Raw genomic sequence first — 24,485 nt, forward strand, 5'->3', positions numbered from 1 at the left:
ACAGATGTTGACACGGGTCAATGACTGAAAATGCGAAAATAATGATTTCGCTAGTAATACGCATCTACCTTGGTACGGCCCAAGCTCAAAGCTTTTTATGGAGTCCGTATGTAAAGATAAGGAATTGATGATATTCATTCAGGTTCCTTCCATACTATGACGTTAACAGTGCATTTAACTTCTGGACAGAGTATAAGCGAACTGAAATCATTGTTGTGGGCTCGGCACAAATCCAAGGATAATTCCAAGAAAAGGAGTACGCCCTATTGCAGATAATACTCTTTAAAAGTCTTCATCCGGCATCTGCATTGGAAGTATGATTGTATGTCTTCCAAAGTTGCAGAGAAGCACCTCATCTTTTGTGACAGGGTCAATCTTGATTTTTGGATTTTTGTTAATATAAGTATTGGTTATGAATTGTGCGGCAACTTGGCTCGGCACGGACGGATCTTTGCGCGTTCGTGACGCAATCCTCCCGCGTGCGGAACCAAAAGGAGGAATGTACTATTTTGGACTGAATAAGAATTACAAATCCATGTGTCCCAGTGACAAAAATAGTCTCCCATTCAGGGACCAGATTGCGATATTGACACTGAGGCCTGAGGGGTCATATTTAGTTAAATAAGGTTGTGCTTAAGTTAAAGGAAGGCAGGGAAATGGAAAAACGATGGTGTGTCTGGGTAAATATGTTACAGCTGGTGATGAAAGCACGTTTAGGCTACAAAGGAGTCAATTATTGCAACGGAAAGCAAGAACACGAGAATCGAATCATGACATAAGAAAAACAGTTGAAAAACGGCTGTCTCCGATTCATTAAGCGTCGTCGCAATCGCTACCCCCTTTGAGTAAACTATAACTCACCAATTAAGATTGGGTTTATGTTTCCCTCCATAACGCTTTGTAATTTGTGTCTCGATCCATCTTGCACACGCCATCCACGACCGTCACAATCGTCCTTTCAAAATTCTGGACAAACACAATTCGTGTGACGCTCGGCGTGTACAACCTCATTTCACTTGCCAACGCGCGAAACGCAGGGGGGCTAGAAGGAGGTGGAGTCCAGTCAGAAATCTCCACCTCGACGCATCGAATCCGGGGCAATCGCATCAATAATCCGTAAAACTGTAGTCGCTAGAAAAACGCAAGAGAGGAAAAGGAGTTAGCAAGGGATTATGATGAGTGCCTCGATGTCATGAGTATCAATCACCACTCACTTGTGTGCCGGAAATAGGGAGAAAAAGTGTCCCCAGATATCTCAGCTCTGATGAGGTGGCCGGCGAGCTTGTGATCAGACTCAGAAGTTCCATCGAGAAAGCCGTAGTATATTCCGAATCCCCGATATCCAGTGAGCGTATATAACGCGTGGACTGGCGCACTTTTGATAGTAAAATCGTCGCTTCCTCCTTTTTCTCCTCTAGTCGGGTTCGAGAGAAGCAGGTTTTGAGACGGGTGACTGGTCTTTGCGGTATCATCGCAAGAGCCGCTTCGGAGAACGTACACTCCAAGATTGAAAGATGAGGGAAAGCGGTTGGATCTAGCGATAGAGAACTAGTTGAGAGCGCTTGAGTTGTCGCTGTTGTCGATGGTGATGATGTCGGAGCCAAGGGGTCACCAACGTCACTATAGTCTAGAAGATATAAGTCACTCAATTTCCTTTGCCTGTTGAGAAATGAAACGAGGTGATCGTTCCAACTGAGATCACAGTGAAAGCCTTGCAGTTGAAAGGTGCAATTATCCAATGTCCACGCAACGTTTGCACTGGTGTTACTGGTAATATGCATATTCAGATAACGGAGGTTGGTGGCTTGCGCCAGCGCCCCTGCAACGGAGCTCCAATACTCATCCGGCAATTCGTGACAAGACTCCTCTTCTCCCTCGAAGTCGCTGCTTTCCTCGGATTCCTCCTCCGTCACGGCGGCATAGAGAGTCAGCGCATAGACAAGGAGCGCAATTCGGTGGTTGTTTGCGAGGGATTTGCATAGCTGAAGGGTACCCTGGATGTCGCCCATGTGAAGTGTGTTATACAAACCACGCTCAGCAAAGGTATGAAATCCTTTGCTAACGCGGCATAATGACGCGAGGTCGCTACGACTTCCAACTTTGCTCACAATGGCCTGGCAGACCTCCAGTGTCGGTCCCATAGAGACTCGGGCATATCCTACACTGAGTTCAGGTGAATGAGCTCATTGAATAGAGGGAAAGAACCTTACCTACTCCTCTCCGAAGCTCGAGTTGCGGGCCTCAACATGAACACTGGTGGAATGCAGACCGTAACGAATACGAGGTGAATGCTGGAAATTCGAACTCGGACGTTATAATACCAGGAGCGGTGATTCTGAAGGGCAGTCAACAGCACACCGAGGGTGTCCGTCGCTTTAAATAAGGAGGAAACGGAGAGGGACTCAGGTCAGATAGCAGATGTCCTTCTCTGGGAGGCGACTATTTATGTAGAGGTGCCCATCGTGGAAATCTTGGCGGAGGCATAACGGGATCAAAGGAGCGATCTCCGGGTTAGGTCAGGAAACCAAAACGTTCCCAGCATTTAGCACAGCGCTGGTCCATCCTACCCGCAAAAAGAGTATCCGTGTCCCAGACCACACCGCCCTGAATCGAAACCTTTCCTTTTGCTAACTATCCCACGTGGCCGCCACGCGCGGAAATCCCAGCTCGCGTGGTATCCGCAAATTCGGTATCCTCGGAAGGGATTGAATATTTTTTGCTGACCATGAACTGCCGTCGTTGATTAATCACTCCGGCCACTGGCGTCTGGGATGGCAATGAGCAAATTTTACTTGGGGATCAGTTCCTTGGTACTCTGGAAGTTTTCCTAGCCTACTCATGCGACCAGACCCTGAATGAAAATTGAGCGTTAATCACACTGGCGAGCGGGTTTGCCTCGGGTGTCCCCGGCGTCCGGAGGATAAAATCGTGGAGAAATAAGTTGCATCGCCCGGCAACGCTAGAAACCGTATGAGAAGTCCAGAAGTAGTTATGTAAATGCAGGTCTGTCTCCCTGGAGAGTGAGGTCATGGATTTTGAACGCACCATTACAACAGCGCATTACTCACTCACCCGGATGCGCGCACACACCCTTGTGCCCACTGCCCAGTCTGATGAAATTAATATTCACACACACACAGTTTGGAAGCTTGACCAATAGACACGCATCGCCGTGTTTGTCGAGATCACTCGATCTCTTGTCAGAACTCATACTGAAATACAGATTTCTGGTAGCACCCATTCTCACAATCACCTCAAAACTGAAGATTCTGTCAAGATTGAAGGTGAGATTACGAAGGTGATATGAAATCTAGGGGACATATCTGACACAAGGGGGCTGCAGGAGGTGGCGGGGCAACCGTGGATACAATTACTTTGTCATTTAATCCGATGGAACCCAACCCGTGCATGTGGGCTTCTTTTCCCAACACGGGCAGCGGGAAATCAGGTTTCCTTGACCAAGTACGCAGTTCGCCTGGGATCGCGCTTCACCTGATACCCCGCCCCATGACAGGGTAGCTGCACAATATTTTACTTAACTGGTCATTGCATGTTCTTAGAGGCTGGGGAGACTGGAAGAGGAAAGTGGCGTTTAAGCGTTTGATGAAGCACATATTATAAATAGATAGATTCTGCGGGTCATTCTCGGGATATGTACTGTTGTGAGATTGACGATTCATGAGACGAAGAATTCGGCATGAGAAGTATAGTGGTTAAACAAAGCCAAGGACTTCTCTGATAGGTTGTCATGTCATTAAACTGGAGTTACAACATTGGATACAATGCCACGGGGATGGGCTTGATGCAACCTGAAGACCCAATGTAAATGAACCGCTTGAAACGCCTGGGAACTCACTCACGCGCGCTACTTCATTGGCTAGACTATTCCAGTTTCTCGAGTTCGTCCAAACGTGACAGTACTACATCTTTACTCGTTTCTTCAATTTCGCCGGCAAGGAAGATCTCATCAAGGATAGCATAAACCTGGAAACATGATTGTGATGGATGTTAAAACTCTGGCTTAGATGACAACCGACCTTGTAGAAATTGAACACGAGGTCCAACTCGCAAACATTATCGAAAAACGAGTCTATCGATGGAGTTAGAACTTGGCGGAACTGGAAGGTCGGACATACCTAGAACCTCGACGAAGAGATGGATCGCCTCCAAATAAGCTAATTCGTTGTCATTTGCATCCACGCAAACGCAAAAGAACAATCCTGCGTAACGTCGGTACACAACCTTGTAATTGCGAAACTGTATTGGTTCAAGATAAACTCCGATTCAGTCAAACACATACAAGGGGGCTTCACCCACGCACCTCGACAAAATTGGACTGGTATTTCTGATCTCTTGGAGCCACCAATCGGTGGACTTCACCACGAAGTCTTACCTGAGGAACAGAGATATAAGTATCAAACGGCAGATGGCAAAGCAACAACGGCTTCACCTGACCTTCTCGTCGTCATCATAAGGGACGTACCATTTAGACAGTCTTGTTTTCCCTTGCCTATTCTTGAATGGAAGTCATGACAACGTTATGAACCTTCAGGAAGTAGCACACCTGGACTAGTATGAACCTGATCATCGTGTCGTGGTCGAGAATGACAAGGTGAGGGTCATTCTTGGCTTAGTTTGGCGATCCCGTGAGAAATAAACAAAAAAATACACATTTAATTTTATATCTTGATTTCCGCCCGCCACAGCTAATTTAATGGAAAGATCAGCCTGAAACGTAATAGAAAATTCAATTACAGAAACTTGAGTTCCTTCGCAAACGACACATCATTTGGTGGCGTTGGAGTAAAATACTCAAGGAAAGAAAAATCAGAAAAAAGATGGGTCGAAATCCCAAGCGAATGTTTTTTTTTTCAGGTTCAACGCCACATGGTTTTTTTGTCAAATTCTCTAATTCTCCCAGAGCTTCTGATTACCTGTAGTTGCATCATATCCCATTGCATATATTCGTTTCGTTACGAGGGCGAACCTGTACGAAGCCATCTGGTGTGTGTCAAATGTACGTGTTCCTAATATCACAGATCTCTTGAATCGAAGTCTACTCCGAATAAATACATCGATATGACGATATTTTCACACACATAGCTTATGCAAAGGAACAACAGGTTACCTAGCAGAAAGCCTTTCACCAAAAGACCCTAAAGCCAAATACTTTATGCCATTTTGTTTACGCACAGTATGTATCACTCCCCATGTGAACAACTTTTGATTCATACATATATCTTCGATGACTTACAAGAGTTCCAAGACTCCCATCCTAAGCGCAAACCAAATTTCAAAAAGTCAACTTGGCTCGGCAAAGGGACTACCAGGGCGGAGATGCCGAAGGCCGAAGAGCCGAACAACTGCCCCTGGGCGAGGATACTCGTAATTTTCGATGAGTCACCTACTCCACTCTCCCCGCGGACTGGAAGCCTTGGTCCTGGACCTGAACATGAACTTCGAATTCGACATCAAAGAACTTGGAAATTTTCAAGGTCATTCATCATATCCGAGGGCGGACCCAAGAAAAAAAAAAGAAAAAAAAGTTAATACAAGATAAAATAAACTAAAACAATCTCCCAGTCAGGGCTGAATTCTCTCAGTATTAAAACAGCTTGCTTTAGAGAATGCCGTCAAAAGATTTTCATGCACGCCTCACCGAGCAACCAGTGCGGTGCTGGTGATATCCATAGTCTGGCAGCTGTGGAAGTCACCGTCATAGACAAAATACCTATTAGTAGAGCTTCGCTCAACTATTCGATAGCGAGTCGGCGAGTGACCGAACAGTGTCTCTTTCATTGCATTAAGTGAACTTTTTCGATTTCACAAGCTCTGACGCCAGCACGTATGCAGGCAGTCTAGTCTGTTCGAGAGGATGTATGTATTTTTACACCATCACAATGCTCAATACTTACTACCATCACGTCCAATCAAGTACATTGTCAGCATACTTTATTAGCCTCATTCCATTTCCCCTCTATTCATGATTAACATACTGCATACAGGGGTTTCACATTTCACTTGTACGCGGTAAACGCAAGAATAAAATAAGAAATGTAAAAAAGAAAATGTCAAATCGTAATGTCATGTCGTATACAAGGAAACGAAAGTTAAGCAAAGACAGATCAAGCGTCCAGCACATCAAAAAAAAATTCAAAAAAAAAAAAACTCATTCCCTCCCCTCCTTACTCTCCCGCAAACAACCTAACAACCATATACGTCGCCGAACCCACAAACCTCACCACTTCAAAAAAAAATAATATCAAAAGTCAGTGATCAAAAATCCCAAAAAGCGAGGAAAGACAAAAAAAAAAACTCACAAGCAAGTCCCGCAACCGAATACAACAAAAACGCCATATACCCATTCACAGCTTTATTCGCCGAACTCACATCATTCGTCGCCGTAATCACCGCCGCCAACAACGCATTACTCAACGTCCACGCCAACAACACACTATTCATAATAATCAATCATTTATTCCCTTGTAGAAAAGAAAAAACTCACTTTGTTCTAAAACTCCTATAATAATCTTCCTGAACCGTCCCCGCATCCGGTTTACTCTCCACTTTCGGTGGAGCATGATTCAACACATGTAATGCCTCCTCATACAACAAATTAATATCCTTCTCATTCGTCGGCACATTAATTTCCACTTCCGTCGATTTACCGTCTTCAGACGTTTTGACAACACCTAAATCAGTGTTGACTTTGTTATCGCCTTTCGTTCCCCATGATACGTCATGTACGTTTGCAAACTACGAATAAAAAAAAAAAAAGTTTAGAAAACGATGATGAGGAAAAGTTGAGATTAGGACTTACGGCGTAGACGTTGAGTACGGATATATACGAAGGTGCCATAAGCACATATTGCAAAAACGATGTAATCATATGCCACGGCTCAAACTAAAAAAAGCGCATCAGAGAAAAATCAAAGCCAAGTGATGAAGTAAAACTCACAAAGATCAAAGAAGCAAGAAGATACAACCCCAAAGTCGCCAACAACGAAAGCACGATATTCCTAAATATCGTATTCGTAAACACATCCTCCACCGACAAAGGTCCCTCCGCACTCTCCACATTCTGTATCCCCTTCACCGCCAACACCAACGCCGAAGCCTAACCAAAAAAAAAAATCCATTCTTAGTTATCAAACCACCAATCAATCAATCACTCTCTCTATGGTCACTCACCGTCATATAAACCGTAATCAACGCAAACCCCAAAATCGCCAACGTATACCCCCACTTACTCCCCTGCGGCCTATTCCCCAACGCCAAAATAAAACACATAATCAACAACCCCAAATAAAAATAGTTAAAGACATGATTAAAAATCGACATCGCCTTTGGTCCCGCCCCCGTCAACAATTTCGGATCTGTACCTCCTGCAACAAGGACCGTCATAGCCGTTGATAAAATGTTGAATGCTATATAATAATTTGCCTTTCATAAAAAGTGAAGTGAGTTTTGACTATGGGTTAGAATAGGGGTGGAAGGAAGGAAGAGGACGTACGAGAGCGAACCACGAAAAAATCAAATTGAAAAACTGATAAAGCATCTCGACATGAATCCAAAACTTTCTCAAAAAAGTATGCGACGACCTATAAATGTAATAAAAGTGGATTGTACTATGCACGGCAGCAAAGAACGAGCCATTCAACCACCGTCTTCGTTGTGATATCAATTCCGGTACCTATTTTGAATTCGTAAACTGCGAAGGTTTTTTTTTTGAATTTTGAGAGCTTACTTGGTCAGGTACGTCTGTTACTGCATAAGCAGATTTAACATAATGAAGAATCCACGACCCCCCTCGTTTCGAAACCAATTCCCAACACAAAATCTTCAAGAAACGCTCAGTAAAACCCAAATGACAAATGAAAAAAAACTTACACGATCTTCAGCAAGATACATATTCGCAGTAAAAATGTCCGCTCCCGAACCATGCTAGAAAAAAAAGCCACCCATCAGCAACGAACGACGTTAAAATCTCCTCAAACTCACCATTTTTTCACCCAAAAAATATTTTTGTAGTGGTCCTTCTCCCACACTATCATTCTGCAACGCAATATACCTATACGCGCTAAACGCACCCGGCAAGACCGTAATATACCCAAACACCGATTCCCTTTTAACAGAAAATTGAGTTTTTTTAAAAAAAGCAAGGATCATATGCGCAAAACAACTCACAAAGGCTTATCCAAAATATTCGACATCTTATACTCAAAATTCTGCGCCGCCACCAACGGATTCACCAAATTCAACCCCCACTTCCCCTTCAAAGCCACAATCTCCCCACACGCACCCCCCACATTCGAATTAATATCAAACGCTTTCCACAAATGATATATACTCGTAGGACCCGGTTGCGTACCGACATCGAGAAGAATACAGACGTTGGGTTGAAGGATGGGACCAAAGGCGTTGAAGAACCAACGATGGGAGTTTATCTTTTTTTGGTTTTTTTCTTTGAGGCAGAAGATGACTTGGACGGGGACGACGCCTTTGGAGGCACCTTCGATACGCATGGAGGGAGTGACGGAGACTATGAGAGATGTGTGAAAAAAAGTGAGTAAATAGATGACGGATGACTTGCCTTGGGTGGTATATTCGTAAATATGCGCCGTAACAGGTCTATCATCAATTTTATTCTATTTTCAAAAAAATTAATCAACCTTCAGCGCACTAAGGAGGAAACCACAAACCTTAGCCACGCCCTCTTGATAAGCCCCCATAGCCGCAATGACATTCAAAGTCCTCGAATTAATCTTCTGTCTCCCATCACTCACAATACAGACCACAACCTTCTTCCATCCATCCTTCCCCCACGTCTTACTTCTATCCCTCTTACACAAATGAGCAATATTCTTAACGACACCATGAAAAGTACGACAAAATAAATCTTCTTCTTCATTATACATGGTCATGACGATGAAGAGTTCTGTACGACGAGGAGGGTCGTGTAAGACTTGACGAAGAGTGAAGCCTTCGTCTTTGAAAGAGTTGGGATCGCATGTGGCGGCTGAGTAGCGCATGTGAGTGAATTCGCGTTCGGATTTGTTAGGACACATTTCTAGAAGTTTCGAGGGAACAGGGTTGTCGAGGACAAAGTTTCCTTGAAATAACCTATACAGAACATATAATCAGTATTTTTTTGTTCAGCGCCTGAGCAAATCACTCACTCTACGCGTTTAATCGTCTTGTAGCGTCTAGGCACACGTTGCGGTAAACGCCCATATCTAATCCTCGCCTCCGGTTCTTCCTCCTCATTACCATTCTCATTATCGTAATCCCCTCCAGGCATATTCAGATATGTAGTCCCATGCGAAGCATCTCGTCGTAAAAGTGGCATCTCGTGATCCTCTATACCAGCGGTATCGTCATGCATGTCATACCGAGAATATCCATGTGATGGTTTGGAGTGTAAAGAATTTGAGGATGGATTGAGGGGCGGGGGACCTGGAGCTTGGAAAGGGCCGGAGAGCATGGAGGGTTGGGGTGGTGGTGGTGGAGGAGAAGTGTGTTGTGGAAGATGAGGAGGGGAAGAGGAAAGAATGACGGGAGGAGGCGATGTGACGGGGTAACCCTGCCCGTCAAAAGGATTAGCATAGTGGGAGGGTGGTGGTGGTGGTGGTGGAGAGAAAGCAGTAGGAGGTGGGACAGTATGGGGCGGGCCGGGTGGACTTGCGAATGGATTTGGGATGGGGGCTTGGTATTGATCGTAGGGCGACGGGTAGGGCGCATAGCCGTCGTTGTAGTGGTGGTGCTGGGCCTCGTCGGCCTAAATCATTACTATCACTTTGTGTTCACGGGAAACGAACAACCACGCACCTGGTTATAGTTGGACATGGTGGCCACTCACTGCACGCAGCTGCCTTTTTAATGTCGCGAGGCTGTCCGTCTGTCGTCTTATGTCAGCATCAGTGGCTATCCTCCCGTTCCTCTTGTCCGCAGTTCCAGCAATGCCCTGCGCATACTTAACAGCGCAGCTCGCAGCACATTGAACAGACTGTACAGCGTTTCGCTCTCCATATAAATTAACGTTGATATTGTCATGGCGACTTGACCTCAGTGAAATCGTTCAATCAGTAAAATACATAATAATTCAAGGCTGTGGGTCCAAGTGGCGCGCGGCTAGTACTCACTAGCGCTTCTTTGATTACAAATTCTTAACTAAATGATCTTGCTTTCATAAATTTTCACTTCTTACAGACCTCGGTCTCTGTCATGATGGGCGTTGGGCAACAAATAACATTCGATGAGTGACATAAAATCCCCGTGAACTCACATAATGATCATCGTTGCGATACTTAACCAAGCATTAATGGGGTAGTGGTAACCTGGGTCGTTGCCATGCGAGCTAACTTGACTCGACCCGCCGGGGGTTCGATTCCCTCTTAATGCATTTGTCTCCCAGCTCATCGTAGTTTTGATATCCATAGTATGGACGCTGTGCTCCTTTTTTTATACTAGGCATCGAGTCAATCGACTTTCCCAACGCGATTGTTCAGTCCGTTGCTCGCGTTTCTGTTGTGAAACATTCTGTACCGGACGAGAGCCGAGCGACAACGATAACATGTAAGTCCAGTATCTCAATACACGTAGCTTAGATACCTGAGAGGAGAAACTATGTCGGAAAACTGAAATTTGCCCAATCATGGTAAAACAGGTTACATTTGCCTGTTCTAACCTGATTAGACACTATCAGCCCTAGGCTGGATGATCCAATAAGATCAGGCCGTCGGTCAGAGTCTGATCAGGGTGGATCAGAAGAGGCCCGTCAGGTCACGGTCAGGCCATTTTTCAGTTCAGGCAAACGTAACAGGATCAGACTGGTTTTGGTTTTCCGACATATAATGTGAACATACTCTCTACGTCTGATGATCAATGCAACAATAACTTTTCAGGCGACAAAACTTATTGTTACAAGTTGTGAAAAACCCACCAACGAGGGCCCGCGGCCACATTGGGAACGAGCTGTAAAGGGAGCGTTAGTATGACGTGTAAAAGAGAAGAACTTGGAAGTATCGTGTCGAGGGAGATAAAGCAGCCTCGAGCAAGAGCAAAACAGTGGGCGAGGTAGAGCAGAAGTCTAATGATCGATTCTAGCATCAGCAAAAGGGTTTTCAAAATAGAAGGGCTTGGAGACCTTGTTATGGAACTAATTCCACCACAATCCATCAGAAAGGTAACTTTTAGAATATAATATAATCTTATGCAAAGTAGAAAGGCGTAAAATCCTATGGTGCCGTTCTAAGCCCTTCTATTTTGAGAACCCTTTTGCTGATGCTACTCGCGTTTTTCTATATATAAATTGACTTTAACTTTGAATTTTCGTCAGCAAAAAGAGTCTTGAATCTTATAACATCCTATGCCCTTCTATTTGAATTGAACCCTTTTTCTGATGATATTCATTAGCTTAGGTTTGCTTCTTTGTGGACTTTGCCTGGACTTTAGTCCATAGGACAATAGTTAAGAACCAGTGTACCCAGTGCGCTTTTGTAATCGTAATTTGTAAACACTACTTAATCATTGGAATCGAGCTCCGAGTCGTCGCTTATGATACACAATATTTATAACATTAAAGTTGGTAACTAATACCCTATAGTAAAGTTCCCCGAGTCAAGCTACATATTACTGTAGATCCGCCTGGAAGCCCGCTGTTTTTACATACAACTACAAGCGAGTGGCAGATGAACATACCATACCGGCCGTCGTGTATGGGAAATTCCCGAATTCAAATGCGAGTCATTGAACTTCCTATCCGTGCGGAAATTCACAGCGAAACAAGCTAAACTACTGTAACTAGTACAGTTTGAGAAGAAATTTAACCCGGCAGAAATTCCCCTCTGCCAGCCTCCGACTCGAGCACTTTACGGCGCGATAATGACGGGGCGGACCTTTAATTGATCAAATCCGCTTCCGCTTCCGGCGGCAGAGCTTGTTTGTCTATTCCGAGCCATGATGCCGAACACCCTCAAAAAGTCCGCAGAGTTCTCATGGGCGTTCCCTTAGCCCCTCGTCGACATCCCCCCTCATGACGAACAGCAGTTCTCTTTCAGAGGACAGTGTTCGCACTAAACAACATGATCCGGATCTAGAGAAAGAGGCTCAGGAGTTCAAGGACGACTCTGACGACGTCTCCCCAAAATCACCCTCTACTATAGCCAATGATTCGCCAAAATCACAGGAAGAGTCACTTGGCCACCGTTCCTCCGAAACCAAACTGCGTACTCGAGATTTCGGCATCTTTCCGATTCCGGAACATCTACAACACCGTCTTGACAGGCCTTTCCATTTTGGTTTGACATTGAATATCGCTTTTGGAGTATTCAGTACTTTCAGTATGTGCTTTGTTTTCCTACGGTTGCTTATCATTAATGAGGTCACTCATTTAGCCGTCGCCAATTTGTATTATTGTCAGCCTCTTCTGGGTAAGAGATTCAAATCTTCCAACAATCCGTGAAACTCCCAGCGCTTCTTACACCCCTTGCAACAACAGTTCAGATTGCCGACAGTTTTGGAGTGACACATGCTAAAGTGTCAAAGTGCGTTTTCGCGACTTTGCTTGCGAAAAACCAAAGGATGTGCTGAGACGACCCTATAGTATCCCTACGCTTATCCAGGCAGGGTAAGTGCAAACTTCATACTTCCAACCACAATACACCAAAACCATTCCACAGATACGCTGGAGGACTCTTGTTCATCACGCCCCTAGGTGATTTGGTTCGGCGAAGATCACTCATCCTCCTCACCATAATCCTCTCACTGGTATTCTCAATCGGTTTGGCCGTGACCCAAAGCGTTGAAGCCTTCGAAGCTCTATCTTTCATCGTAGGAGCCGTATCCGTTACACCACAAATCCTCATGCCGCTAGTCGCTGACCTCGCTCCAGACAATCGCAGAGCGTCAGCCATTGCAATCGTTTTTTCCGGTTTACTCTTTGGGATCCTCGTCGCCCGTGTCCTAGCCGGAATCATCGCAGAATTTGTCATATGGCGTGTAGTTTATTACTTTGCTATTGGAGTCCAAGCTCTAGTTTTGCTCGGATCTTATCTTTTGCTGCCGGATTACCCGTCAAGGAACAAAAATATGACTTATTGGGGTATTTTATCCACTATGGCCAAGTTTGCAGTCACGGAACCTGTGTTGATTCAAAGTTGCATCATCAATTTATGCTCAAGCGCCTGTTTCGCGAGCTTTTGGGTAACCTTGACCTTCTTATTAGATGGTCCACCCTATCATTATTCCACGTGCGTTCTCAAAATATTCAATTTTCTCCCAATTCATCATAACAATAACAATTCACTCATATGACGTCTTGAATCAGACTCGTAATTGGACTCTTCGGGTTGATCGGGATGGCTGGTGTATCATTGGGACCCATCGGCGGACGTATCATCGATAAATGGCAACCTTGGTTCATATCTCTCTTTAATATCTGCATGCTCCTCGTTTTTCAAGCAATTCAAACTGCGGCTGGTGGTATAAACGTTGCGGCTGTCATCATTGTGACTTTTGGAATCGATGTGTTCCGTCAAAATCTTCAAGTATCGCTCTCAACTTCTATCTTCATGTAAGTCCATTTGTCCTCCTTTTACTGTATTGGATTTCATGAATTTTTTATGTGATTAGGATTGATCCTGCCGCACGTTCAAGATTGAATGCCGTCAGTATCCTATCAGTACGTGCTCTTCCCTAATCCGTTTTCTTTTTTGTTTGAAGTATATATTATATATTGTTTCTAGATATTCATCGGACAGGTGATGGGAACATCCGTCGGCACTCGTGTTTTTATCAAATTCGGTTGGAGAGCCTGTGCAGCCCTAAGTTTAGGATGGACAGGATTCATGTTCCTCGTGCTCTTATTACGAGGACCGCATTGTCCGAGGTACACGTGGTTCGGATATGAGGGTGGAATCAGCGTTAGGAAAACAATTTCCTCTTCCGTACCGCCGAATCAAGATAACACGCCACAAAAGCAAGAGCAACCGCAGGTTGTCTCGAGATAACCTATCGAGTGACTTTTAAAAGCGAGGAGGAGTTAGGTTAATAAAGGAGAATGGACCTTTCTAGCCATGGACTCGGATGTAGTCAGGGTGTTTGAAACTGGTGATACTTGGAAAGACGCAGCCGATAGATAGATCATTGTTGCTTGGGTCTGTGGGTTCATATGTACGTATTCGCTTACGTTATACGCACGATGAGAATCTTGTAATTATTAGGTTTATGCAGGGTTTATGACTTGTTTAAAGCATTTTACTTATAACGCATGGCTTTATGTTTGGAAATGATACTTCTTTTGAATTCTTATGTATGAGTTCATAGCTTGATCGACATACATCCCAAACTAGGCGCGAAAGAAGAGTGGCAATATAATTTGATCTCTTCCAGCTTAAAGGTTCGCGCATGTCAAGGAACGGTGCCCGGTGATGTCACTGGTAGCCATCGTACTTCAAAAGAGGTAATGTATAATATCTTATAGGGTTCGGATATTTAAGGGCCGGGTGGCAAGAGGAACCCTTGTGCCATGTGTGAGATGAAAAGCATCTCAATTCGACCCGATTTAATGACGACATCACCTGCCGAGAAAGATATCGAATACATCACAGGGAAAATACTACACAACCTAAGAACATTGTAATGGTTTTGTTTCAGAGCGGAAAGGAATAATGCACAGATGCAAATATCGGAACGGTCATCCTATATCGTGAAAATCATGTAATCCTTGAGGATTTCAAGGTTTCAGAAGCTCTTCAACTACCCTGTCTTCCGTTATTTTGGAGACATTACCACCACGATAATTCAGTCGCCTAAGAGCATCAATCTAACATGATTAAGCGTTACGTTTGATCCCTCCCTCATAAATCCTGAACAACTCACGACTTTATTTCTAGGGAAACCGAGGTTCTCAAAACGAGTAACATGTTGGGGGTCCAGTCCGGCAATAGCCACTTCATCTCGCGCTCCCGGCGACGCAACTTTGGCTGCTCTGGATCCAGGCCCACCAGCATAGATTTCTGTCCAATATCGAGCCGTATCTTCGAAACTAGTTTTGCTCGTCATATAATGCTTGGCAACTTCGGCATCTTGAGGGTCATTGGGCTCCGGTGAGCATAAAAGACTTTGGAGAGAAATCATGGTAGATTTGAGGGTAAGGACGGGGGACCAGGCGTCTTTGAGAATATCGAGACAGATAGCTCCAGACGCTGAGGACACGTTCGGATGGTAAACTTTAGTGATGAATTTCATCTTGACAGGCTGGAAGGGATACGATGGCGGTATCACAATATCCTTGAGGCGACATTAATCGTTAGCCATCGAGTCATAAGAAGGAGCATGCGCACGACGTCGAAGTTGCCACCCTCATAGGGTGTCTCTTCCGGGCCTGGAAATGACCCTTTGAGATGGAAAGGGGAATTATCAACGAGTTCAATTCTGATATTGGATGTCCTGTCATTCTTGCAATCTTTGTTCAGGGAACGAATGAGGTGAGGCGATTATCGATAAAAGCCACAAAAGATCGCCTTACCAGCTATTTCCTTGTTGACACGTCGGAGTCTAGCATCCATGACTGAAGTATGTATATAATGGCGAGACAATCCGGGTAATATAAGCGTTCTGGATGCGGTAGAGGCTGGTCTGGTGGTTCTGGTCAAGGTCGACGATCATCCACCTGTACTTTACACAGCATATTATGTAAGGTCACCGGCCATGGACGTGATCGCGCGTATTAATTCAAGCTGGGGAGATATAGTACTATCTTCCCCAAGTCCTCCTCATACGTAGACACCTGCGCAGAAAAATGGATGACGACATATCAATAAAGGCGCTGAATTTCCAGAACAGCCTGGTAAAAATTACTCTGACAGGAAAAAAAACATCTCGACGGATAAATTTAGAACAAGCAACCGATTCCCTGGATGCCATTTCATCATTATCCTACAGCACGACACATGATGCAATGGCTACTACAAAGGCGAACTGAAAACGTTACCTATAATTTGGGAACGCACAAAAGTGAGATAGCCCATCTGCCACTCCAACCTACTATTTGGGCTATGAACAGATTGCCAAAGGATCTGCATGACTACTGTCAGAGCTCCCGACAGGTCCTGTATCACGACCCAGATAATAAGGAGGAGAAGCAAAGGCGCTATCTGCACCTGCAATTCCACAGCGTTGTGAGGGGACGTAGGAGGGGAGGAGGGGTTTTCAATTGTTGGTTGTCTTTTGTCGATATTCTACCTCTTTTATATATCTTCACAGACCATGAGGCTCCTATCATAGATGACGCATACAGATTTTCGGCCAGTCATAGATAACATTCAGATAACATTCATGATCATCCGGTAGATGTAATGTGATAAAAAGCACGAAAGATACAGGGATCCGAAACGCGTGGCGGAGTATAAATTTTTACTGTAAGCCTTGACCTTCCTCGGGCCCCCCTTCGCCGGATCTCGATCGGTCGTGACCTTCGACCGGGTGGATATAAGTTCAATGTCCATATTTGCAATACCAAGACAACTTGTCTCTTAAAGTTGCCGGGAAAGGATATATGATCGGTGGCTATTAGCCGCAAGATGATGCCATTACACTTATACTTTCACTTTGAACTGTTCGCCGGATAAAACTCCATTTATCTACGACATACCGGAATATCGCTCCATTACCGGTACCCAGGACCAAAAAACCTGTTGTTGAGACTCTATTTTTGGATCTTATGTGCATTTCAGTCAAATTTCTCGCTGGAGCATCACCTCGAGCGAACTAGTACTCACCACATGGAGTCGGAGTGTTCGAAACGAGCGAACCGAGCAGAACACGTGTGAAGGGGATTGCAGGACTTAATGTATTGCTTGTGTCGTCAATTCTCAGTGGCGTCTTGTCAACAATATAATCATCGGGTGTCTGGACAAGGGTCTCCAAGTCATGGTTATAGAAACGATCGGGTGGAATCAATGAAGTAGTTACAGCGGATTTACCTGTAAATTTTTTAGATCCAATTTCACCTCCGCCGAGGACGTTCGGCCTAGAATATTTGTTTCAAAGTGGGTCATAAGGTAAGTAGCCTAGGCTCACACTGCTAGGCAAGATTCCGTTTCACCCGAACGCACTTGACCGATTTTTTGAAGAACGTATCGTCAATCGGTTCCGACCATCACGTCTGTTGTCGTGACTGCATCATACCGTAACAGTACACCATTCGTATCGATAGATCGAGCGATCCGGAGTGCATAATCCAGAAACAGACTACGGATTCCTTTGCACTGATACAGTTTCTCAGGCGAATTCTCGGAACTGAATGGTCCAATTCGTGTGAATTTGACTTCGCAAATCGGGTCCTTGAAGTAAAGGGCTGCAAGCACCGCTTGATTTGGAAAGAAAGCCCCGAGACGAACGTCTGCATCACAGATGTTTTTAGTTGTCCAGAGTATCGAATGACGAAGCCGCAAAGTTACTTGAGCTTCTACGCGGTTAAATTGCATCTGAAGCTCGCCGGTACCTATTGACTGGGCGCGCTGGGTGGTTGTTAAAACGATCATTGGTCGTCATATACATATGATCCGAATGCATTCGAAAGTAATGTTACTCTACCGTTATGAGCATGCGGATACGGTACTTGCTTGATTCCGTTTGGGTCAAGGTGACACGAACAAACCAGCAGCGTGATCGTTATCTTCGTCCATGAAAAAGTCAATTCGGAATCGCGTGTGACTATTTGGGACGCTCATCGCTAAGACTAACATGGGGCGAAACCTGCGAAATACTTACGGTGTTCACAAGATATAGAGCAAGCCATCGACCCCAACCTCTGAACATGTCAGGGAAAGAATGAATGAAGAAAAAAATCGTAATAATGCCGTAATAATGCCGTTGTTCCCTTTTTTAAGTTAGGTCGGACTCAAATCAAGGTGTTCCTGATCCGAAATGATTGCCGGATCTGTTCGAACCCGGAAATTCGCCTGATCCCGGCATAGTCCGTCCTCTCAGCATGAGGGGATGAAAAGGAGCCTTGGTGTGTAACTGTTTGGGATGCTCGTAGACACGCGTGTTTATGAAATAGTTACAGTGTTCACAAAGTATATATTAAACCATCGGCCCAAATCTCTGAACATGCCAGGGAAAGAATGAAAGAATGAAAGAAGAAAACAAAAGTATTAATGCCGTTTTCTCTTTTCGTATGCTGTTCCCAACTTTCTTGTCCTGTTTGCAAGAAGAGATTTTAAAATTCCTCGAGCTCGCTTTACCGCTTGAATATGCTTACTTTATGGCATTTATGGCGTAGCGGTCTCGTGCTCTTGCTGGCTGACCGAACAAACTGTTCCACAGATCATACAGTGACTACGACTCTACTGCTTTTTACTGTCACATTTTTCCTCCTTCGGGGCCCTTCCTCCGCTGTCCGACGTCTACCATAGACGAATACACTCCTCACTCGCCCGAATCGGATCAACCTACGTCGATCGACGCCTTGGTTCTTGAAAGCTTTCTCCTGTGACTTAGGTCGTCATTCGACTAAGTACGCTGGTAGCCATCAACTAGACCCGCATGGCACACGTTCACGACATCGTCTTCTCGTCTGTGACCGGATGAGGGATTGACAGTATATATCAGATTAGGATGACCGGATTTGGAAGGGCTAAGGATTCCGGGCCGCACGATCGGAGCTGGGAAACGCAGTCGGGCCACCCCGAGTAAGTAATCCACAGTAACTAGTGCTGCGTTATCACTTGGGTAAGACTTTTCTAGCATCATTATGTCAAAAGAGGTGTACCAGAGAAGTTGTAGGTAGTAAACGAGAGCGATATGTACCGAATATTATACGACAGGGACTATTACTGACTTCAACAAAAGAACGAGAAATGATAACGCGCAAGTTCCACCGCGTCATTTTCTCTCTGGAAGAACCACACTGTCACATCTTCACTGCCCACATTTGCACGTTCTCTCTAGAGCGTGTGATAATGATTGACGACAAAACTGCGAAGATCCACAAATGTCACATGCCTGACCAAGTCGGATGCTGCGATGGTGAAGGGACTGTGGAGTGGAGTGGAATTATTCTACGATGTCAGTTGACCGATGAATTTAAGGTACGAAACCAGAGTACAGTACAAAAGGACTTAGTATGACGTTGTAATTTAGATATTAACTGTTTGAAGTTATTATTTAATTAACAAGAGCGCGAGAAGTCGTCGGTACAATGCGAGACGCGGAGATCTATGGGCCGAGGGCCAAAGGCAAAATTTCGGGGTGACTTCTTCGTATGTCATATCACGGGCATCATGACTGACTTCCGGTACGCAACATCGATACCAGAAATGCCTTGCTCTTTTTGCAGATCAAGAATGTCATTAGAAGAGTGAAATGCGGCTTCCTCAGTGAGAGTATCGGGCAAGTCTCTTACCCAAATCGTGACGGGAGTTTTAACGACTTTCTCGTATGTGGGGACCTCGGAGTCCCAGCTTAGGCGCTAACAAGACGCCTTGGGATATCCGAAAAATCAACTTGGGACCTAGCTCATTGGGGCCTCGGATACCATAATAATACAAGTATACCTCAAGTTTAGAGACGTCCTGTTGGGACATAGGGTGTCATCCTCCGTCTCCCAAAGATTGCCTAGGTCAAGGTGGTCAGTTAATTATACAAGATCAAGTTACGTTATTTGCGTGCACAGCTTGACTTGGCAAGAAATTTCAACAAGCAATGCAGTCGGACAGTGGTTTTGCCACTCGACCATGACGCTTGGACTTGTTTCTCTTCCATCTATATCATCTTTATGTTTAGATAGAAAGAGGGGAATGTAATGCAAAGGGATTTAGTATTTGAGTATTTTCGATTACCCATACTCCAAATTTTTTAGTTTTGTCTCGCATCACTCTGCCTCGCCATTGTCACCTTGCGTTGATCTCGCCTCGCCTCGTTAGACTATAAGATCATGCTATATCTATATCCTTTCCCCTCCCGGGAAGCTCGAAGCCTCGAGGTCGTTCGTCGATCTCAATGTTCTTACGGACAGATCATCAACACCTTCCCCCCTTAGATATGCAGGACTAAATTCATGAAAATAGTTCGAGTGTCACTATTTCCAATCTGAGTTTTGACTACTACAAGTAAAGGAGCTTTCAATGCCTTTCATCGATTCTCCCAAAACGGTTCACCCGAGCTGCTCTACTTATTTGACATCAATGCTTGCGCTGTACATACTTAACATTTGTAAAAATTTCATTGTGAAGAACTGAAGCGTTGTGGGCTGTCAGTTGGACTGAAAACGAGTTGCATGCTACTAACATTTGATGAGCCCCAAAACCAAGCGGCTCAGAATTGTGCACCGGTGTTGAGAAGACGATAACTCTGGGATGCAAATTTCAACAGTCTGCGTTAGCACTCAAAATCTCCTCCTATTTGTCTAGCACCGTCAGTCATGAGCTCAAGAAGATGCTATTGATTGATCCGTTTTTTACCCTTCCGAAGAAGCTGACTAAGCCGCACATAAGTACCCCGGGTTCGATGTATGTCGACATGCGAATACTGAGAGGGGTAACTGATAAGAGGACCTTCAGCATCTACCAACACAGACTCGTTCGCCTCTGCCTTTACACTCAGCGTCGAACCGTGAGCTTCTACGAACCTACAATGGAACGTGGGTACCTGCCCATCGCCGACCACGCACTGTGAGTATCTAAACCCATGACGTCGACTCCAAAAAAACAACTCTTGTTCCACCAGTATCGGCAACCTCAGAACAGCTGCCTTAGTCAGTTTAGATGGCTCTGGTCCGTATATCCAATTCGACTTCCTCCGTTGCCGTGCTGACTGACTTGTGTACAGTTGAGAGTTACTGCGTGCCCCACTTCGATTCACCATCCGTCTTCGCTCGCATCCTAGACAAAGACAAGGGCGGCCACTTTTCTATTCAACCTACAATATCTTGTAGGTCGAAACAGAATTATTTGCCGAGCTCCAATGTTCTCCAGACCAAGTTTATGAATGAGGTTGGTGTCGTCAGCGTCACAGGTATGTCGTTTTGTTTCTCTTTCACCAAGCTTCATTCTGACGCATTGACAGACTTTCTCCCACGTCCTCTTCATCCTAGTCCATTCGGAGCATCTCATCCGAAACCGTTACTTCCCTGGCTCATTCGTCGCGTTGAATGTATCCGAGGAGCACTTACCGTTAATGTGGAAGTAGCTCCCGCATTCAATTACGCCCGCAATCCTCACACCACTAGCATCGTCGACGACGACAGCGCCCCTTCCACTGCTGAAAAGCACCAGAAAGCGGTGGAAAAGCGCCAGAAAGCGGTGTTTGAATCTGCTGACCTTACCCTCGATTTGCGCTATGTCGCCGAGAAAACTGTCGCCGAAGCGATAGAGCCTCCCATCGTTGTCTTGACGACTCTTGATCTCTCGGCAAAAGGTCATAAAGGCCTGGCAGTTCAGGCAACGATCTCCCTTGTCGAAGGTCAAGCTGTCACTTTTGTTCTACGACACCCCCCTGGTTCGGCGAACAGTTACGCTTCGCCCCAAATCCAAGCTCCAAAGCCTCAGACGACGTTGGGTCCCGAGGTTCCTCAGGCTGGTATTTCTCAAGCACCTCGCGCGACTGTAGGTACCGTAGATGCCCAATCGAGAAAAGCGAGCGTAGGCGTAATTGCCTTGGAAAACGATGGATCAGTTCCTCATGCTAGGCCACATGACGATCCTTACCTCACCAAAGTAAGCCTGGAATGGTCAAATCATTTCGAAGCCTACTCAATCTCCACCTTTAGGAACTTGTTCACTCTCTCCTCCATGTGAGTCTTGGTACTAGGAAATTTTCTCGCAGCACATCGATTTTCTGTTATAGATGACAAATAGGTATTGGTATGATTGGATACGCCAAAGCACATACACTGGTTCTTGGAAAGAAGCCGTTTTACGTAGTGCCCTTGCCCTCAAACTTCTCATCTTTGAGCCCACAGGTTCGTCTTGTACTAACCTGTGTTCTCTTTGTAACTCGAAAAGCTGACGTATGGGGCTCTCAGGTGCCGTTGTCGCCAGTCCTACGTTCAGCTTACCCGAATATATCGGTGGCACAAGGAATTGGTAGGTCTACCGAAAATGAAACTTTATATGTAGTTCGTTGATTCAGAATTCGATTTTAAGGGATTACAGATATTCATGGATCCGAGACTCTTCCTTCACGCTCTATGCTCTTATTCGGTTGGGTTTCACTGAAGAAGCCAATGGTCAGCATCACTGTCACACGCCGAAGCTTAGATGGCTTACACCCTTTTCGCAGCTTTCCTCGGGTTCATTTTTGAACGTTTGAGGGATAAAAATCCTGACGGAAGTCTTCAGATCATGTATACCATTCATGGTAAGTAATTTTTTATATTTCCTCCTCATGGAACCCATATGTCTCGCTAGGTGAAAAGGAAATACCAGAGATAGAATTGACGCATCTAGATGGACATAAGGGCTCTAAACCTGTTCGTGTTGGAAATGGTGCTGCAGATCATGTTCAGCTGGCAAGTGATTCTGTTTGCGTGCGTGAATGATTTTTTGACCGGTGTATGGAATAGGATATTTATGGCGAGCTGTAAGATTTAGTTGGCTCTATCAAGTGCAGGAAAGAAATACTCATCTTTTGTTGGATAGAATGGATTGTGTTTACCTTGGTCAGAAAGTGAGTCATGATCTCCGGTATGATTATATGGAATATGACGTTTTTTTTTAGTATGGTAAACCTCTTGTATGTGTTTTTTCATGGGGATAAACTTGTGAATGTTCTGATATATCATTGCGTTCGTGGTAGGGCTATGACGATTGGTGCGTAAACAGTGAAAAACCGGTCTCCTTTGTATCGGAATGCTCATTAGTCTTTCAGGGTCTTGGTTCGGGGAGTGTAGGTGCTATTCTGCTTCGTGCCATTTCTTCTTTTGAGCATCAACTTCAATATAGGGTTGACTGTAAGCGCTTCTCGGTACCTGTTGCTGGGCGGTGATGGTGACTGATCACATGTTCGTATTAGATGTCGTCGAACACATCCATGATACAGATTTGTGAGCTCTTGTGTATCTTATTCACAAGTTGTAGCCTAACTTCTGTTTGCTTCAAAGGTCTATTTGGTCTGTTCAGTTCTTCCTCGCCTAGAATTGAGGGAAGTTAAATTACTTATAGGGAAGTGAGGAATCGTCAGAGGCATTTTACCGTGAGTTGTTGCCGCCCTCAGTCTGGTATATCAAGATTCTGACATGAGTCGTATAGTACTCCAAGGTATAGTAATTTTCGTCCAATATTATCCAAAATAATGAATATTTGTAGATCATGCTTTGGGTAGCCATTGATCGAGGTAAGTTTGATACTCCTCTTTCTCCCTCCGTAAAGAAGAAGAATAAAGACTTGTTATCATGTAGGTCTGCGTCTTGCAGACAAACGATCTTTGCCTTGCCCAAATAGACACAAATGGCTCGCTGCTCGCGACGAGCTTTACGAAGAGATTATGGAACTTGCGTGGAATAAAGAAGGCAAATATTTTGGACAGAGTTATGAAGAGACGGATGTGCTTGATTCGGCGGTTTTGATTATGCCATTGGTGTTCTTTATGCAAGCTGTGAGTTGTGAAATTAGTCTCTTCTCCCTGGATTTCTAAATTGAAATTTGATTAGTCCGACCCGAGATTTGTTTCGACTTTGAAACAGATTTTGAAAACGCCGGACAAAGGGGGTTTGACTTCAAACGTACGAAATTATATTCATCTCTTCTTTCTCAAATAATTTTCTCATTTCTATGGATAACATTCTATAGAATCTTGTGTATCGATATGATACCAGAAAATCAGATGATGGTGTTGGAGGAGAAGAAGGAACATTCTGTTTGTGCACACTTTGGTGTATTGAAGCACTTACCCGGGCCGGTCAAAGCGATAAAACTTTTTTGCCTAAAGCGGTTTCAATGTTCGAGGTCAGTATTCGTTGCGAAATGCTGGTCGTTTCCTGATTCTTGATGGTGTGTTGTTTAGGACTTCTTGTTATATTTGAATCATGTGGGGTTATGTTCTGAAGAGGTTTCGGATGCTGGCGAAGGGTGTGTCTCTGTGTTTTTTTTTGCGTTTTGAAGTGAGCTGATGAGCTGAGTTTGTTTAAGGTTGGGTAATGCCGTTCAAGGGTTCACGTATGTTTCTTCTGTCACTTCGCTCCTCGTTATAAGCTGATATCCTGATCTAGGCATGTTACTCTGATTTCGGCCGCTTACAATCTCTCGAGGACGTTGGACAAGGGATCAGTTGAGTAGATCAAGCACAGAGAATCAGGTTTTGGAAAAGGAAAAGTCGACTGCTGGTATATCTGTATTATATTTTTCCTACACTGAATAAGCAATGTAAAATATGGGTTTAAACATGATCTAGTGATCATCTGTACTAGAAAATGAGATGACCGAGGCCATAGAACTCAGAAACATGATAAGATTATGATCTACACTCTAATGAAAATGACA

General features: G+C 44.6%; 6 protein-coding genes and 1 non-coding gene across 7 annotated transcripts; 3 read left to right on the forward strand and 4 right to left on the reverse strand.

Moving 5' to 3' along the window:
• Positions 1–876: 876 nt before the first annotated feature.
• AGABI2DRAFT_189104 (hypothetical protein) lies at positions 877–2,404 on the reverse strand (the record flags this gene model as incomplete). The annotated part of the gene is made up of 3 exons (XM_006457595.1): positions 2,211–2,404; positions 1,215–2,163; positions 877–1,131 (listed from the first exon to the last, which is right to left on the reverse strand). The coding sequence occupies exons 1-3, from the start codon at positions 2,246–2,248 to the stop codon at positions 877–879; spliced, it is 1,242 nt and encodes a 413-aa protein (XP_006457658.1). The 5' UTR covers positions 2,249–2,404.
• Positions 2,405–3,587: 1,183 nt separating this feature from the next.
• On the reverse strand, positions 3,588–4,596 carry AGABI2DRAFT_196256 (hypothetical protein). The gene is made up of 7 exons (XM_006457596.1): positions 4,565–4,596; positions 4,456–4,515; positions 4,322–4,393; positions 4,137–4,257; positions 4,038–4,090; positions 3,861–3,984; positions 3,588–3,809 (listed from the first exon to the last, which is right to left on the reverse strand). Exons 1-6 carry the CDS (start codon positions 4,586–4,588, stop codon positions 3,883–3,885), a joined length of 432 nt encoding a protein of 143 aa, XP_006457659.1. The 5' UTR covers positions 4,589–4,596; the 3' UTR covers positions 3,588–3,809; positions 3,861–3,882.
• A 1,400-nt stretch (positions 4,597–5,996) lies between these two features.
• On the reverse strand, positions 5,997–9,332 carry AGABI2DRAFT_230160 (glycosyltransferase family 2 protein). The gene is made up of 13 exons (XM_006457597.1): positions 9,180–9,332; positions 8,703–9,123; positions 8,188–8,648; positions 8,002–8,125; positions 7,891–7,944; positions 7,748–7,840; positions 7,514–7,693; positions 7,192–7,443; positions 6,959–7,117; positions 6,821–6,904; positions 6,506–6,756; positions 6,321–6,454; positions 5,997–6,244 (listed from the first exon to the last, which is right to left on the reverse strand). Exons 1-13 carry the CDS (start codon positions 9,299–9,301, stop codon positions 6,186–6,188), a joined length of 2,394 nt encoding a protein of 797 aa, XP_006457660.1. The 5' UTR covers positions 9,302–9,332; the 3' UTR covers positions 5,997–6,185.
• Positions 9,333–10,315: 983 nt separating this feature from the next.
• On the forward strand, positions 10,316–10,402 carry AGABI2DRAFT_t159. Its single transcript has one exon. It is a non-coding gene; the product is annotated as a tRNA-Gly (tRNA).
• A 1,632-nt stretch (positions 10,403–12,034) lies between these two features.
• On the forward strand, positions 12,035–14,009 carry AGABI2DRAFT_80108 (hypothetical protein; the record flags this gene model as incomplete). Its single annotated transcript, XM_006457598.1, has 8 exons — positions 12,035–12,341; positions 12,396–12,431; positions 12,500–12,545; positions 12,605–12,628; positions 12,681–13,250; positions 13,328–13,573; positions 13,633–13,681; positions 13,746–14,009. The coding sequence occupies 8 exons, from the start codon at positions 12,035–12,037 to the stop codon at positions 14,007–14,009; spliced, it is 1,542 nt and encodes a 513-aa protein (XP_006457661.1).
• A 524-nt stretch (positions 14,010–14,533) lies between these two features.
• AGABI2DRAFT_189108 (hypothetical protein) lies at positions 14,534–15,668 on the reverse strand. The gene is made up of 4 exons (XM_006457599.1): positions 15,530–15,668; positions 15,345–15,466; positions 14,881–15,291; positions 14,534–14,824 (listed from the first exon to the last, which is right to left on the reverse strand). Exons 1-4 carry the CDS (start codon positions 15,567–15,569, stop codon positions 14,735–14,737), a joined length of 663 nt encoding a protein of 220 aa, XP_006457662.1. The 5' UTR covers positions 15,570–15,668; the 3' UTR covers positions 14,534–14,734.
• A 4,769-nt stretch (positions 15,669–20,437) lies between these two features.
• On the forward strand, positions 20,438–24,387 carry AGABI2DRAFT_181791 (hypothetical protein). Its single transcript, XM_006457600.1, has 26 exons — positions 20,438–20,678; positions 20,734–20,780; positions 20,836–21,021; positions 21,073–21,722; positions 21,776–21,799; positions 21,853–21,967; positions 22,031–22,091; positions 22,152–22,234; positions 22,288–22,365; positions 22,416–22,534; positions 22,571–22,587; positions 22,647–22,674; positions 22,726–22,740; positions 22,804–22,817; positions 22,950–22,957; positions 23,020–23,050; positions 23,108–23,116; positions 23,169–23,199; positions 23,256–23,264; positions 23,313–23,340; positions 23,405–23,601; positions 23,657–23,728; positions 23,796–23,951; positions 24,010–24,074; positions 24,135–24,161; positions 24,215–24,387. Exons 1-26 carry the CDS (start codon positions 20,443–20,445, stop codon positions 24,279–24,281), a joined length of 2,373 nt encoding a protein of 790 aa, XP_006457663.1. The 5' UTR covers positions 20,438–20,442; the 3' UTR covers positions 24,282–24,387.
• Positions 24,388–24,485: the final 98 nt, after the last annotated feature.

The sequence above is a fragment of the Agaricus bisporus genome (genome assembly GCF_000300575.1).
Source record: "Agaricus bisporus var. bisporus H97 unplaced genomic scaffold AGABI2scaffold_19, whole genome shotgun sequence".
NCBI lineage: Eukaryota > Fungi > Basidiomycota > Agaricomycetes > Agaricales > Agaricaceae > Agaricus > Agaricus bisporus.

What these genes read in the sequence shown, in the direction of transcription:
- AGABI2DRAFT_196256 (XM_006457596.1), bottom strand. Translation starts at nt 4,588, where the DNA reads ATGATCAGGTTCATACTAGTCCAG. An exon ending in TCAGGTTCATACTAGTCCAG is followed by an intron (nt 4,516 to 4,564) that starts GTGTGCTACTTC and finishes CTTCCATTCAAG; the next exon opens with AATAGGCAAGGGAAAACAAG. An exon ending in ACCAGTCCAATTTTGTCGAG is followed by an intron (nt 4,258 to 4,321) that starts GTGCGTGGGTGA and finishes GAACCAATACAG; the next exon opens with TTTCGCAATTACAAGGTTGT.
- AGABI2DRAFT_181791 (XM_006457600.1), top strand. Translation starts at nt 20,443, where the DNA reads ATGCTATTGATTGATCCGTTTTTTACCCTTCCGAAGAAGCTGACTAAG. An exon ending in TTGTTCACTCTCTCCTCCAT is followed by an intron (nt 21,800 to 21,852) that starts GTGAGTCTTGGT and finishes TTTCTGTTATAG; the next exon opens with ATGACAAATAGGTATTGGTA. An exon ending in TCTCATCTTTGAGCCCACAG is followed by an intron (nt 21,968 to 22,030) that starts GTTCGTCTTGTA and finishes TGGGGCTCTCAG; the next exon opens with GTGCCGTTGTCGCCAGTCCT.
- AGABI2DRAFT_189108 (XM_006457599.1), bottom strand. Translation starts at nt 15,569, where the DNA reads ATGGATGCTAGACTCCGACGTGTCAACAAGGAAATAGCTG. An exon ending in AGGGTGGCAACTTCGACGTC is followed by an intron (nt 15,292 to 15,344) that starts GTGCGCATGCTC and finishes TGTCGCCTCAAG; the next exon opens with GATATTGTGATACCGCCATC. An exon ending in GTTTCCCTAGAAATAAAGTC is followed by an intron (nt 14,825 to 14,880) that starts GTGAGTTGTTCA and finishes TAATCATGTTAG; the next exon opens with ATTGATGCTCTTAGGCGACT.
- AGABI2DRAFT_230160 (XM_006457597.1), bottom strand. Translation starts at nt 9,301, where the DNA reads ATGCCTGGAGGGGATTACGATAATGAGAATGGTAATGAGGAGGAAGAA. An exon ending in AAGACGATTAAACGCGTAGA is followed by an intron (nt 9,124 to 9,179) that starts GTGAGTGATTTG and finishes TGTTCTGTATAG; the next exon opens with GTTATTTCAAGGAAACTTTG. An exon ending in TTCGGTTGCGGGACTTGCTT is followed by an intron (nt 6,245 to 6,320) that starts GTGAGTTTTTTT and finishes TTTTTTTTGAAG; the next exon opens with TGGTGAGGTTTGTGGGTTCG.